Source organism: Malurus melanocephalus, unplaced genomic scaffold (assembly GCF_030028575.1).
Source record: "Malurus melanocephalus ecotype Western Australia unplaced genomic scaffold, MMel_1.1 scaffold_155, whole genome shotgun sequence".
Classification (NCBI taxonomy): Eukaryota; Metazoa; Chordata; class Aves; order Passeriformes; family Maluridae; genus Malurus; species Malurus melanocephalus.
The window spans coordinates 1128218-1141514 of NW_026623387.1; the positions used below are offsets into that span (position 1 = coordinate 1128218).

The following is a 13297-nucleotide window of genomic DNA, read 5'->3' on the forward strand; positions in this document are numbered from 1 at the left end:
TTTTTTTTTCTGTTGTTTTTCCTAACATTTGAATCTGCATTTCAGTATGTGTTATTCAATGTTCCTTGCAGGGGAAAWCATTTGGAACAGATGCTGACTTCAGTCATACTGTTGTAATCTTTGAAATTAATTAATTACTCCTGACTTASTRCCASTGAGAATATATAATATRTTTTATAGGGAAAACACAAKATAATAATATGTTATATTTCTGCTTTTCCATCCCCACATTTTTTTCAAGTTTCTTTTTTAACAACAACAACATCAACAATAATGATAATAATGATAATTGATTATAATGATAATAATAATAACAATAATAATAATAATACAGCTCAGTTCTTCAGCTCTGCTTTCTATCACTAGCTGAAAGGCTACTCTCTATTTATGGTGTAGTACTTTACTGATGATGGTGAAGTGCAATATTTTAAAATTAGTATTTTTTTTCATTCACTCTACTTAGTCTAGGCTACACCAATAAATTTGCAAAAGACCCAATTATAATTCCATTTTGCTTGTGGGATGATATGCAAAGATCATCATGTGCCTGAATCTGAAGCAAACAGCACACGGTTTGCAGAAGTGCCACTCCATCATTTGCATCATCTTTCTGAAGTAAAAGTATGCCCATTATTTGCATGTAATGTTTCAGACTGAAGTGCTGATTTCAAGTGATGACTTTTCTAAAAATGCAAGCAGTTTTCCAAGGCAGAAATAAAAGTAGCACTGTAAGACATGAAGTAATCATCTTGCCCTATTTAGACCTCGTTAGATGAAATATGGAGTCCTGTTTTGGTTGCCATTTTAAGAGATGAACTAGTGTAAAAGAGCTCAGAGGAAAATACTGAGAGTGATCTGGAAAACAAGAGTTACATGGGAAGATTGAAAGAACAGTGAGCACTACCTATGGAAGAAAGACAGCAACAATCAGCTTACAAAAAGTAAAAGATACTGCATGAAGGTGATTACTGCAGTTCTCCAGATATGTAAAGGCTATGACAATTGAGTCATAAATGGCAATGGAAGGATATAATCATTAAGAAATAATAAAAGCAAGTGCCGGAATAAATATTTTTTTTATACAGTTGTGGAGTATTCACCATGAAAAGGATTTGAGAACAAGTTAAATATATATTCATAATTGCATAAATAAAGCTTATCTATCTCACCTAATASCTCGGCCAAAGTATTGCAGGAGGACTTAAATTATTCTGCTGAAGCTTCTTCTTGTTTCAAATTTATTCTTGATTTGTTGGTCCTCTGATACTACAGCTTGATTTCACAATTGCGCCATTTCACCAAGTTACTTGAGCTTCATCTTTTCTGTGTTGACCCCAAGATGTGAAAGTTGCTGCACATTGGATTTGAATCTAAGGATAATCATGCTCTTTTCAGTATTCCACTGTTTCACAACTGTAAAGGACCTGTCCTTTAAGAAAATAATTTCTTCTCATATTAAGTTCACTTCAGGATGATGCCAAACTGCTTCAAGAAAGGTTTTTTGAAACTTCCACTAGAAATGGAACCTCAAGATGATACAACAAAATAGGTGACACAGCAAAAACATGGATGAAAGATGTTTCATTACCAATTCTATTCTGCAACTTGTCTCTGTGGCAAGGAAAATGAAGGAACCAATGATCTGCAGCCTTGTTTAGCAAAATTGTAATGAGAATTAAATAACAGAAGTATTTCCCTTTTTTTGCTGTATTTTTGGGCACAACTGGATTAAAAAAAACCAAGTGATTTCCATTTGGAGATGTTGCSTAGTTAAAAGAGAACTGATTGCCACAACAGAGAAAATTATTTTCTGTTTTGAACATTCTGATGAAGCAATCTATACCTCACTGCCAAATATAAAATTTACAGATTTTTTGGCAGAGGAAATAGCTACAGAATTTCACTCAATKCTTCACTAAATGTCATTTATGAGGCATATTAAGTATTCAAAGCACATAATACACTTCCTACTTCTTTAAGTCAGAATGTGTCTGAGAGACCTTGGCTCTGTTAAACACAATACAATATATTTAAAGTGAACATAGAATTATTAAATCAGGTAAAATCTTTCAAAGTAGATTCTGATTGATAGGAAAATAACTTTTTTGAACTGATGAAAAATTTGGTTCCCTTTTGTTGCCACCTTTCTAATTTGGGAGGAAGGAACTGCACATCAGTCTCAATTGGTGGCAACTCAGTGACATAAGGCTATACAACCAGCTGTACGTAGCTTTTGAAGTTGACATGATTTGATGAACCAAAGTGCCTTCTATATATTTTTTGCAATTAATTAGAAATTAGTTAATCAAGCTTACTGCTTAAAATGTTCATATAGAGACAAAGTAATGGGATACACTGCAGTATATCAGCTGAGCAGTTGAATAGAAAGCCAAGAGGCAAAATTCTTTAGAAATCTAATGCTACTAATTATTCCTGGTGCTGTACTGAGTTGCTGGGAATTATTAAATGAATTGTCTTTAGTTCTATGCTTAAACAGGTGTGTACTGTTTACAGGCGACATTTAAAGGCTGGATGGATATTATGTATGCAGCTATTGACTCAAGAGATGTAAGTACTGCAAATATTTTAAATTATCATTTTTCTTCCTGAGGTCTGTTTGTCTAAAAGTGTGTCTTTACCTTACATGAGCAAGTAATATTCACACAACAGAATGAAAAAATAAACTAATTAGTGTGAGATGCTGTGGTAACAAAATGTGGAAAACTGAATGCAAACTGCCAGACACTATCAGCAAGAGGTGGAATGGACAAAATATATTTATACAAGTGATGGTAATATTGTCCAAACACAAAATATYGGGGATATGTTGTGCAAGATTGCCACTTGTCTGGTTGAAATTTTCACATGWAGTCTTAGGAATGATATTTCACTTTTTTCCCCCCTTAGGTATTACAGCAACCTAAGTATGAAGACAACTTGTACATGTACTTGTATTTTGTCATCTTTATAATTTTTGGGTCTTTTTTCACCCTGAACTTGTTCATTGGTGTCATTATTGACAACTTCAATCAGCAAAAAAAGAAGATAAGTATTGTTTCATTTCCCTTCTCAATACATTCAAAAATATTGCATTTTTGCAGGTGCATGATATATAGCTTGTTCAAAATTGAAAAAGCTTCAATATATTAGGACATAAAATTATACCTGTAGTATTCATTAAAGTCATAAGATTTTTCATTTAGTGAATGGGACAGATCCTTCTGTTGTCAATGCCCAGTTGAGTYTTCATTAAATCATCTACTTTTTCATGACTAAACTTCATGAAGTCTTCTTGTATGATCCAACCCCTGAATTAGGTCCCACATTAAATCACAATTTTGCGGGGATTTTTTCTTCTTGATTTGTAGTTATTCTATAAGCACACAAAAAAGTAGCTAGCTGGTTATCAAACATAAAGAATTATTTCATCACACAACTACAGATGCTGTTTTAATGATCCCAAGTATTCAAATTCTACTCTGTGACACTGAACAATCTGAAAGTATATGCAATCTGAAATTATGCAGAGCAAGAGTGGTTTGTAACTATTTCAGGACCATTTTTATTGTTTAACAGTACAGCTGTAGATGATCTCAGTGRTATAGATGGTCTGAGTAAGAGATGCTTGCCTTTAAAATTATTTTCTCTAAACAGATAAATCAGTGAAAGCTCAAGGACCAAGGCGGCTATGAATTACTACTTTCTGGACTGCATCACTTTMTTTGGGTTTATGTTAATGATGAGAAATACTAAATAAGATTTTTGGAAGCTGTACATGGTAGAAACCTAGAGGTATATGGTTAGGGAGCCTGTCCAGCTTATGGCCCATGCATTGCCATCTCTTTGAGCTTCCCACACACTCATCCACAAAGGACTGTATTCAGTCCTGTGTGTGCATTGGCATTCCTGGAATTAGATGCCTGCAAGTATCTCTTGTCAAGGAAATTTTTTCTTCAAGAGGTATGGGAAGTCTCATAGCTTTTCATTCAAGCTGTCTCTGAAAGGTTACTATGGATTAGGTTACCATGAAAGACTCCTAAGTCCTTCTTATCTTTACTGTCAGACTTCAAAAGCAAATTCATGCTTTTGCTGAACAGGACTTCATTAAACATGGAAGGTAAAATATTGAAAAGAGAGCATTTTGCTGTTAACAGTACCAAGGATGCTTCAATCTTCATCTAAGTTTCTCCAAAGTCTGATAATCCATCTTTTCGAAAGCCTTGAAGACTTTGCGTCCAAATGCTTCAGTGATTGCTGAACTAGAGATACCTAAAGCACATTCCTGTACTAAAAACCTGACTTTGTCACTTTGTCTCTTCCCCTTGTGTCACTACAATCATAGTTGAGAAGTGACAGTATTGAGCAGCCCAGACCATCTGAGTTTATCTCATATGCTATTTACTGTATCTCTTCCTATGAAAGAAAAGAGATATTGAAAATGATTTCTTGGTGTTCAAGGAAAATAACTGTAGGAAAATGCTGCATTGTGGGGTTTTTTTGTTGGTTTTTTTTTTTTTTTTTGAGAGAGAGAGAGAGAGAGATACGCTGTACTACATATCCAGACTAAATGCTTGGATAGTAGACAGCTGTATTTGATAGCTAGAAGATTTTTCCCAATTCAATCTTCTTGATTTTTGACTCATTCAATCACATTTCTTGAAGAGTTTTTTCTGCACTGCATATAAATRTGATTATAACCAGTTTTGATTTCATGTTTTTACTTTGGAGGTCAAGACATATTTATGACAGAAGAGCAGAAGAAATACTACAATGCAATGAAAAAGCTGGGATCCAAAAAACCACAAAAACCTATACCAAGACCAGGGGTAAAATTATTTATACACATCAGACAAATAGCTATTTACAAAGAGTTTTTATTGGTAGAGAGAAAGCAGAGATATGCCCATGTGAACATTATCAGTAACTAGTGTTTTAGTCAGCAGAAATAGAAAATAAAAACAAAACCAAAAAAYTATTTTTCGCTTACAACTATTTTACGTATGAATATGCAACACAGGAGGCTGAACTAAATTGTTGTATTTGAGTACTCTACTTAAGACCACTAGTTGCAATTTTATTGAAAACTCCTTTGCCTTACTGCATGTGTTTTTCTATTTTCTTCTAACAGGAAAAGAATGTAAATTACAGATTGTATTGGATGTTTCTTTTTCTTTCCTCTTCAGAATAAATTCCAAGGMATGGTCTTTGATTTTGTGACACAGCAAGTATTTGACATCAGCATCATGATTCTTATTTGTCTTAACATGGTTACCATGATGGTAGAAACAGATGATCAGAGTGAAGAAATGGAAAATATTTTATACTGGATAAACCTGGTCTTCATTGTCCTTTTCACTGGAGAATGTGTCCTAAAATTAATTTCACTTCGCCATTACTACTTCACTATAGGCTGGAATATTTTTGATTTTGTGGTTGTCATTCTCTCCATAGTAGGTGAGTCTTGTTAAATAAACTAAAAAGTAGGTAAAATGAATACAAGGTGAATTTTTACATGAATAGAGTGATATGGTGAATATATGCCATTGCAAGATTTACAGCCAAGTCATTCAGCTTTACATTTTAACTTGTAATTTACTAAATCARCCATCAAAACTGTTTTAATCATTCAACATACATTGTACCAGCAAATATTAAGTATAGCTGCTATAATAGAAATCGTGCAAGTGAAATACATCGAATATCTTCAATTGCTACATAAACCTGCCAATTTTAGAACTATGTTTTTAAATWTCTATTGTGATACAGAGATTAAGTGGTAAAATACTTTGATTTTCTTCTTTTCTTTTCTTTTTTAGGTATGTTCCTAGCTGAGATGATTGAGAAGTATTTCGTATCCCCCACACTATTCMGAGTCATCCGACTTGCCAGAATTGGTCGAATCCTGCGCCTCATTAAGGGCGCTAAGGGAATCCGCACTCTGCTTTTTGCTTTGATGATGTCTCTTCCTGCTTTGTTCAACATTGGGCTGCTGCTCTTCCTGGTCATGTTCATCTACGCCATCTTTGGCATGTCCAACTTTGCCTATGTCAAGAGGGAAGCTGGGATTGATGACATGTTCAACTTTGAAACGTTTGGCAACAGCATGATCTGCCTGTTTCAGATCACCACRTCCGCDGGCTGGGATGGTTTGCTCGCTCCGATTCTTAACAGTGGAGAGCCGGATTGTGACCCTAACAAGGCTCATCCAGGGAGCTCTGTGAAAGGTGACTGTGGCAACCCTTCTGTTGGGATTTTCTTCTTTGTCAGCTAYATTATCATCTCCTTTCTGGTAGTGGTGAACATGTACATCGCTGTGATTTTGGAGAACTTCGGTGTTGCTACTGAAGAAAGCGCTGAACCCTTGAGTGAGGATGACTTTGAGATGTTYTATGAAGTCTGGGAGAAGTTTGATCCTGATGCAACACAATTCATGGAGTTTGAGAAATTGTCTGATTTTGCAGCAGCACTCGAGCCTCCTCTTCATCTACCCAAACCAAACAAAGTCCAGCTTATTGCAATGGATCTGCCCATGGTGAGCGGTGACAGAATTCATTGCCTTGACATCCTGTTTGCTTTCACAAAGCGTGTTTTGGGGGAAAGTGGGGAGATGGATGCCCTCAGAATACARATGGAAGATCGGTTTATGGCATCCAATCCTTCTAAGGCTTCCTATGAACCAATTACAACCACACTGAAACGAAAACAGGAGGARGTMTCTGCTGTTATTATTCAGCGYGCTTAYAGRCGCCACCTTTTAAAACGAACAGTAAAACAAGCTTCCTTTATCTATAACAAAAATAAAACTGAAGGTGGGGCTGGYCAGGGTATGAAAGATGAAATTCTTATTGACAAGCTAAATGAAAACTCATTTACAGAGAAAACAGATATAACCGCATCAACAGCAGTTTGTCCACCGTCTTATGATCGTGTAATGAGACCAGTCAAAGAAAAGCATGAAAAGGAAGATAAAGATGGTCAGAAATAAGAGCAAATAGCAAGCAAAATCATATATGTGCAAAGTAGTTCATAGTCTGTAAGGATCATGTGTTTATGTCAACAGGACTCCTGAAGGAGGTCTATGCCAAACTGACAATTTTTACAAATATACTGTACATTAAAGGTCAGTGCCTATTAAAAGACAGTGACCCCTTGTCAGTGACTGTGACTGTGATAAGAAGAAACAACCTTGACAGGAGGTTACTGTTCTCACTACCAGCTGACACTGCTGAAGAGGAGAGAAAAAAATGGCTACACAGACTGTAGGGACCAGTTAAAGGGGTGCAAAACCAAGTATTTGTGTGTTTAGCATAAAACAATATGGTAACTGTATCCACTGTTTGCATTTCAACTGCCACATACTTCATATTTTTACAAAATCTGTGTTGGTGGATTYATCTTGTTTTTATTCATATGTTGTTTATTATATGTGACTATTTTTGTAAATGGGGCTTCTGTTGGGCAAGGGAATTAAGTATACCTTTACAGGTACAAGGGCCAGGTGTTCTATTATCCGACTAATATACACACAGAAATTATTTGCATGAAGGCATGCTGCACTTATAGATCATGCATGAAAATAACATTAAGTCACAAAGAACAATGGATTTTTTTAGCAGTGTTTCTGGAAAGGAATAACAGAATTTGAGGTGCTTAATTAATGTATTCATGTTGTATCATGTTCAAACAAGTCTTGGGATGTCTGTGAAGTCCTCTACAACTCACAAGAATAGTAAATACGGTTTACTTTTTGCACAGACCATTAAGTTTCAGAAGGTGCAAACTTCTTCCTAGGTCTACAGTCATAGATTTTGTCTTTGTCAGATGTCTTTCTGCATATGAATACTAAATGAATCTGCCTCAGCCCTCCAAATTGATCAAAACGARACCTCTATAAAATTGTTCTGCTTTATCCTGCAGTATTGTTTAGCCATCTTCAGCTCTCAGTAAGGTTGATGTTGTACATGTTAATGAAAAGCCCTCTGCTATGTAAATAATAATTTTTAACCTGTGGTGCATGTTTGAGCAAACAGATAATGACTTTAGCACATTTATTGCATCAAATATGTACCACAACAAATGTAGTGTGCAAGCATTCAACAGGTAAAATTACGTATTATCTACCATTATWGATAGTTTGGATGCAATCAATGCATGTTTATATTGCCTATGCTGCTGTTCCTTTGACTGTCCAGAATTCTTAAACATGGGAAGCCATACATCAGAGCTAAATGAAATAAACTACTCAACAAGACCTCATTCCTCCATACCATTAAGCAATATTTTGCAGCTATTTAGGAGCTTATTTGTTTTACATTTCTGAATTTTCAGTGAAAAGCATATAGTGTATATCCAAACTGTACAGACATGTTGAAAACTACTAGACCTGTTGAAAATAATGTTAGGATTTTATAAGCAAATATAAATACTGTAAAAATCATTTTATTTTATTTTTCAGCATTATGTACATAAAACAAGAACCGAATTTTATCTTCAGGTTGATGTCACACCATTTTTGTTACTTTCTGTCCATAACACTTTTTCACAGAAGAACTCCAGAGAACAAGATATAACTAAGTGAATGGATAGCTGTAGGTTCTTATTTTTTACAGTATTTGCCAACATATAAATAATTTCTGCGAAATAAGTTCATAATTTGCTTCTTAAAAGCTAAGGGGTTTTTTTGCAGTTTGGAAATGGTCTACAGTTCAAATTGAATGTCTAAGCAGTGCCTGCATTGTAAGTTTTCAGATACAACCTTTCTTTCACAGAATCCTGAATCTTTTCTCATATTTACTCTTTTTTTTTTCATTCATGCTGCACTAGAACAGTTCTAAGTGTTATCTAGGGTTCACAATATTTTTTCACAAAGAGAAAGTAGCAAAACTGTATAATCCAACACATCAGGACATTTTATGTTTCTTACACAGGAAAATTAAATATAGATTACTTTTAATAAAATTATTGACTAAATCTGTATTAGTGAACTGCATGCAGGAAAATGCTATTACCCTAACTGATGCTAAAGAACATTATTAATGCGTCAAAATAATAAAGATTACATTTTTTATTGTACATTCCTTTTGTCTTTATTGTCTGACATTAATAGAAAAAATGTGTGCTTCTAAACCACAGAATGAGAGGATACTGAAAACCTTTACAGCCAGCTATACCATTCTTCCATGTAAGAAAATCCCTGGGACTTGCTTTTTAGTCGCTAATTAGGAATTTCTTATTTAATGTATGTTGGACAGTGAGCATGATGATTCGGCTTGTATCGATGGTTCTGTCCTGAGTGATTTCGTGCAGCAGCTCTGTGCAGTGCGGTGCACAACCATCATATACCAGAGCTGTCCTCAGTGTGTCCCAGGAGGCTCAGAGCATTTACAGGAAGGCAAACTGAGCATTCAAGAGTTTACAGAGACAAAATGAGGCCTGAAAATAGTAGTAGATTCATTGGATTGAGAACAGTTTATTCTTGCTGGGTGCTCTTMACAAACAGGCTCCAGAGCATTTCACATTCAAGTGCGTTTCTGAAAAAGCTGAAATGGTGTTGGAATGAATAAATCACTGGTCTTTTCTCAGGAATTTTAAAAATCTGGAAGCGTCATGTTTCTAGAATAGATCATTTGTGGATATTGATATGGAGAAATACAAATGCACCKGGAAAGTGGGCCTGTTCCTTATTCTTTATCAATTGCTTTGGTGAATTTCTGAAAACATTAATTTTTTATGTTTACATAATTTTATATTGCATTTATATTGTAATATGCATTAAGTTGCATATTACAACTTAAAACACTCAAAAGAGAATACTGAACTTAGTATTAAACCAGTTAATGAGCAATYGTTGTCCATATGCTTGCTTAGTGGCTAATGCAGAAATAAAATTTCATAGCATTTTCTCTGAAATTCATCAGTCTTTCAAGGGAGGGAAATTTTTCTCTGTCAAATTGTTTTGAAATACATTATGAAAAAAAGTCTAAAGCTTTGATAAAAAATGCCTAAGTATCAAAATAAAAAGTATATTCAGATTAATATGCGGACAAAATATGTCTTAGAAGGTTATCTTAGAGAAGTATGTAAAAAAATCTATTYGTTTCTCCTACCTCTTTTAGGTTTTTAAATGTTGCTTCAGAACAAGTCAAGCATAACTTAAACATAGCAGGAGATTGAAGGATTGTCTTGGCCARCCAGGAAACCCAGGTATGCTTATTGCACAGTGCTTCTTTGGCACCTTCCTGATGCTGGGGGTGAGATGTGTGTGACAAAGGAGCACCATGTGTGAATTGGACTGGCTAGGAAAGGCCACTCTGAGCATTCTCTGCGGGAAGAGCCAAACAGCCTCTCCTACAAACAGGGCAGGATGGGCTCAGCTCCTTGTGCATCACTGCCGCCTTCCCTGTGGGACGGACTGCACACCCATTCTAAAGGAATGCTCTTCAGCAACCTTTGCTCCTGCTGTCTAGAAATTATGGCTGAGGAGGCTTTCACCGCCAGAGGAAAACCTGAATGGTACCAGTCTTTGCAACTAAAATTCTCTCGGAGGAAAGAAAGGGGTTGGGGGGGGCGGGTGAAGAAGATGAAGTTTCTCTGTCTGATTTGACTCTAATGTTATTTTATTTCTAAGAGAAGCATCATGCTCAGTTACATTATGAAACGTTTCCCAAAGCTTCCATTCGGCATTGCGGCTGTGAGGGCCCCTGAGGCAGAGCCGCCCAGCCGCCGCCAGGGGGCGCCAAGGCTCGCTGGGAGCCCGTCCCGCGCCCCTTCAGGATCGCCGCGCCCGTCCTGCCCTGTCCCGCCCCCGCCGCTTTCCAACAGTTTTCCTTCCCGTGTCTCTCCCGCCTCCTTCCCGGCCGRGCCAATGGCAGGGCGCTGTCCTTACCCTTCCGGAGCGGCCCCGCCGTGGCGTCGGGTAGCAACCATGGACGCTGCGGTGCAGCAGGTGGGCGCCACCGCCGGCCGGGRGCGGCTGACAAGGATGGAGGGAGCGGGGGCGGCCGGCGAGCCGCAGGAGAGGCCGAGGGGGGAAACCGGGGCAGGAGTGCGGGGGGCCGGGCTGGGGGCTGGGGGCTGGGGCGGACCGAGGCGGTGGACGCGGTGTCCCCGGGGCCATCCCGGGACGAAGCGTTGGCACGGGTGACCCGCGGCCGCTTCCCCACAGGCGCTGCTCAACTACTACTGCCAGGAGGGGCGGTTCCAGCACGTCCGGGCCGCGGCGGACGAGGCGCTGGCGCAGCTGGGAGGGGACCCTGTGCTCCTCTTCTACCGAGCCTACGGCGCCTTGAGGGCAGGTAATGCGGCGGGCCCGGCYCCTCCMGAAACCTTGGGCTTCCTTGCCTCGCCTCGCCAAACTCAGCCCGTAGTCCGCTGAATGGGAAAACGCGATGTTASGGAGTCTGAACTGTTAAATTACCASTGTGTTATGATCTGTCACCACYTCTCCCCAGTTTCGATGAAAGTGACCTAAACAGCATCGCACCAAAGTGAGAAATAGCAAATATTTACATTTTTGTGGTTACATGAACATGGGTCAGGTAATTTGAGCCCTGCCCAAAGGTGTGTTGCATTTGATCGGGAAGTCATCAGWGTGTCCCAGTTAACAGCTGTTCCCTTCAAGGTCGCTGTGTGTAATTTTGTTGTATCCTCTGTCTCAGGGAAACAGACAGCTAATACCTATTGAGGGGGTCTTAGTGTGAATTACATTATTTTGGGATATCTAGTTATCTACATGCATATTTCAGGGACGTCACAAAATATTAACAAGGAACCCAGCACAGGAGAGGGCTGTGGCAAGTCTAGTGAGGTGTGCTGGTTTTGAGGTAGCATGTCTGTTCCCAAACTCCCAGATGTTTTTGTTTGTGTAACAATTGTGTAATTTTTCAAGATATTGTCTATTCTGTTGGTGTTCAAAACATTCACTCAAACAAGGCAAAAATCCTGGCTATATAAAGAAACGGGGAAAAAGAGCTGTTTAATGCCCTGTATAAAACAAGAAATGTAGTTTTCATCTTCATGACAGTTGGCAGAACTAGCACATAATTCCTTTCAAGTTCTTTGCATTGAGATGCTATTTTCTTTCCTGTGACTGAAAGACTTGCACAAAGAAGTGAAAGTTGATGTGAATATTGAACAAAAGCATTGAAGAAAAAATACAGGGGAAAAATTAAGTCAGGTTGATGTTTGTTGGTGAATTTCCCTGTGTCGAAAAGTGTTATAGCTTATCCTGTGCTTGTTCTCACTAGGTGATGTCCAAGAGAGTATCCGACAGCTGGAGTCTATTAAGAACAAACAGGAGGTGTCACTTTGTACACTGATAGCTCTGATGTATGCCCATAGAAGGAGCCCTAATCCAGGTATGCTCATTAAGACRTGCTGTTTCATGTTGTAAACAGCTCTGGGGGAAGGCCTGAGAGTTGTAGGCTAATTCTGCCTCAGYTGCAAAGGTTTACTCTGGCTTTGCATTTGACATAAGGTCTGTTACTGAATTGAGTGATGCTTACCACAATTGCAAACAAAAATACCAAACCAAAAAACTCTGAAGCGTAATGAATGTTAAAATAAAGCACACAAACACATACACACACACAAAATCTGACTTAYCCACCATGATGAAAAATCTTCTGAGGAAAGAAAATGAATCAAATTTCTTGTGATGTTGTTCACTCATGTCTGGTATTGTATTTTTGAACAGAACTGCAACTTGAAAAGTCTTTCAAGCCATGCTRTTTATTCTGACCATACAAATGGAGAATTTTGTGAATTTTTGTGTTCCTTTCTGCATTCTAAAAACCGGGACAATTTTGTTAGGAATTATATTCTCAAAATAAGAGTTGGTGTATCAGGTACATGGAGTGATCATTAAACTATTGTTGCAGTATCTTTCTCACTGTGCAGATTTATAGCTGCTACTGACAGTTTTGTTTAGCAATATGATGTGAAACGGTTCTGACTAGTGGCATCAGTCTTACTGGAGTCCATGAGGATTAATACTGCAGGATAGCAAAATTATCATGAATCTCAAGACTCTCTAAGATTGAGAGCCTTTCCCTCATTCATTGAGTGGGTCACCATGTCATAGCAGATCAGGTTGGCCAGGCAGGGCCTGCCTTTCACAATGCCTGGCTGGCTCTAATGCCCTGGGTGTCCTGTAGGTGCTGTGKGACAGCCCTCAGTCTGATCCATGGCCTTCCTTGACACCACAGTCAGGCTGACAGCTCTGCAGTTTCCCAGATCTTCCTTCTTGYCCTTCTTGTCGACAGACATCACACTGGCTAACCACCAGTCATCGGGACTT

General features: G+C 38.1%; 2 protein-coding genes across 2 annotated transcripts in view; both read left to right on the plus strand.

The window, feature by feature from the left end:
* The window catches only part of LOC130576811 (sodium channel protein type 1 subunit alpha), a 64149-nt gene extending 54817 nt beyond the window's left edge, over positions 1-9332 (plus strand). Inside the window, exons 22-26 of the mRNA XM_057371729.1 lie at positions 2515-2568; positions 2908-3045; positions 4722-4826; positions 5184-5454; positions 5817-9332. Of these exons, the coding sequence (XP_057227712.1) occupies positions 2515-2568; positions 2908-3045; positions 4722-4826; positions 5184-5454; positions 5817-6985 (1737 nt within the window). The 3' untranslated portion in view covers positions 6986-9332. The remainder of the gene's footprint in view (positions 1-2514; positions 2569-2907; positions 3046-4721; positions 4827-5183; positions 5455-5816) is intronic.
* A 1532-nt stretch (positions 9333-10864) lies between these two features.
* Positions 10865-13297, plus strand: part of TTC21B (tetratricopeptide repeat domain 21B) — a 34403-nt gene continuing 31970 nt past the window's right edge. Inside the window, exons 1-3 of the mRNA XM_057371730.1 lie at positions 10865-10945; positions 11165-11294; positions 12246-12356. Coding sequence (XP_057227713.1) covers positions 10865-10945; positions 11165-11294; positions 12246-12356 — 322 coding nt within the window. The remainder of the gene's footprint in view (positions 10946-11164; positions 11295-12245; positions 12357-13297) is intronic.